This window comes from Corvus brachyrhynchos, unplaced genomic scaffold, assembly GCF_000691975.1.
Source record: "Corvus brachyrhynchos isolate BGI_N302 unplaced genomic scaffold, ASM69197v1 scaffold182, whole genome shotgun sequence".
NCBI lineage: Eukaryota > Metazoa > Chordata > Aves > Passeriformes > Corvidae > Corvus > Corvus brachyrhynchos.
The window spans coordinates 94,422-96,612 of record NW_008236807.1 but is presented as its reverse complement, the minus strand read 5'-3'; the positions used below and the strand labels follow the sequence as shown (position 1 = coordinate 96,612).

The 2,191-nt window shown below is 57.4% G+C and overlaps 1 protein-coding gene across 1 annotated transcript in view; it reads right to left on the bottom strand.

Moving 5' to 3' along the window:
- AHCYL2 (adenosylhomocysteinase like 2) overlaps window positions 1–2,191 on the bottom strand; it is a 28,272-nt gene that overhangs the window by 9,553 nt on the left and 16,528 nt on the right. Inside the window, exon 7 of the mRNA XM_017727977.1 lies at window positions 1,486–1,592. Within this exon, the coding sequence (XP_017583466.1) occupies window positions 1,486–1,592 (107 nt within the window). The remainder of the gene's footprint in view (window positions 1–1,485; window positions 1,593–2,191) is intronic.

Genomic DNA, 2,191 nt, shown 5'->3' with positions numbered 1-2,191 from the left:
AGCCAGCAATTCCCAATTCCCAATCTCCCATCCAGCCCTGCCCTCTGGCACTGGGAAGCCATTCCCTGGCTCCTGGCCCTCCAGGCCTTGTCCCCAGTCCCTCTGCAGCTCTCCTGGAGCCCCTTCAGGCCCTGCAAGAGACCCTCAGCTCTCCCTGGAGCTTCTCCCCTCCAGCTCCCCAACATCCCCCTGGGCATGGACTCAGCTCCCCACAGCAGGAAAACCACTGAAAAGGAATTTAAACACCTCACTGCAGCTGTGAGAGAGTCTGAAAATCCTGTCCCTGCTCCAGCCCTTGGGAAGGAGAAGCCGCCTTTGGAAATCCCTTCTGCCCACACTGGGATTTCGGATCCTAAAAATATCACCAGTCCTTCTCCCGACCCCGCCGGCTGCAGACCTGGAGCCACTTCCCTGTTGCAAATCTTTCATTTCCCTGTTTCAGGAGCTGCCTGAGCCTCTGGCCACGCTCTCATCCAGCTCTTTCCCCCCACAAAAACACAGCAAAGAGCTGCTGCTCTCCTCAGTTCCCCGTTTCCTGGCACCTGGGACGGGATTCATTCCATGGAAAAGCACCTCCGACACCTCCCAACCCTCAGCGCCGCTGCTCCCATCCCAGCTCTGCTCCTGCCAGGGCCCGAGGGATTTCACTCACTCATCTCTGAGGTTCTCTCTTCCCCAGAAAGTGACTCAGTTCCTCTTCCCAAATCTCACTTCTTCCCACAGATTTTGGTCAGGGCTGTGCTCTCGGCTTCCTCCACAGCCCTCCCCTCCTCAGCCCTTCCTCTTCCATCTCCCACACGAGGTGAGAGCCTCTCCTCCCACCCCACAGGGGGAGAACACCTGGAGCACCCTCCCACCCACAGAATGCTCGGGAGGGGCTCCTGCTCCTCACTGGGAGCTCCGAGCAGCAGCTCCAGGTCTCCTGCTCGGGATTTAAAGCAGTTTCCATGGGAAAAATGAGGTGCTGGAGGTCCAACACTGAGCTGAGCTGAGGGGACCCAGCTTTTGTCCCGTTACCTGTGGACCCCGGTGACGCTCTCCTCCACAATCCCCTTGATCTTCTTGAACATGTTGGGGTATTTCTTGTAGATCCAGTGGGTGAGATCTCCCCCATCATCCAGGACCAGAAAGTGACTCAGTTCCTCTTCCCAAATCTCACTTCTTCCCACAGATTTTGGTCAGGGCTGTGCTCTCGGCTTCCTCCACAGCCCTCCCCTCCTCAGCCCTTCCTCTTCCATCTCCCACACGAGGTGAGAGCCTCTCCTCCCACCCCACAGGGGGAGAACACCTGGAGCACCCTCCCACCCACAGAATGCTCGGGAGCGGCTCCTGCTCCTCACTGGGAGCTCCGAGCAGCAGCTCCAGGTCTCCTGCTCGGGATTTAAAGCAGTTTCCATGGGAAAAATGAGGTGCTGGAGGTCCAACACTGAGCTGAGCTGAGGGGACCCAGCTTTTGTCCCAAATTCCTGCAGCCTGCCCCGTTACCTGTGGACCCCGGTGACGCTCTCCTCCACAATCCCCTTGATCTTCTTGAACATGTTGGGGTATTTCTTGTAGATCCAGTGGGTGAGATCTCCCCCATCATCCAGGATCTGCAATGAAAACCACCACGGAGTCACCCGGGGCCGGGCAGGAAGCCACGGAGCCACTGCTGGAATAAAAACCTCGGGGTGAGCAAGGAGAGGCCCTCTGGAAAACAGCCCTGGGAAGGGCAGGCAGGAAAACAGCCCCAGAAACCTCCGAATTCCAGGGAAAAGAGGTGTCCAAGAGCTTCTCCAGCCTTATGTGTATGGGAACACCTGGAACGGCACCCAAGGAAGGGGCTGGGCTCAGAGGGAGCCCCTGAAGGAGACAAGACACAAGGGAAGGGAGAAACCCAAACGTGGGTTTTGCCAAGTGCTCCCGCCCTCAGGAGGGCCCGGGCAGGGCGGGAAGTGTGGGAACCCCGATGGAATCCAGAGAAAACAGGGAGCAGATGTCACCCAGGGCAGGGGAGGAGCCCAGGGCCTGCACAGGGTGAGAGCACAACGGCCACCATCATCATCATCATCATCCTCAGTCATCATCATCATCATCATCATCATCATCATCATCTTCCCCATCATCACCATCACCATCATCCTCAGTCACCACCACCACCATCACCATCCTCATCCTTGCGTATTCCATAAAATGACATTGAAGACTTCTC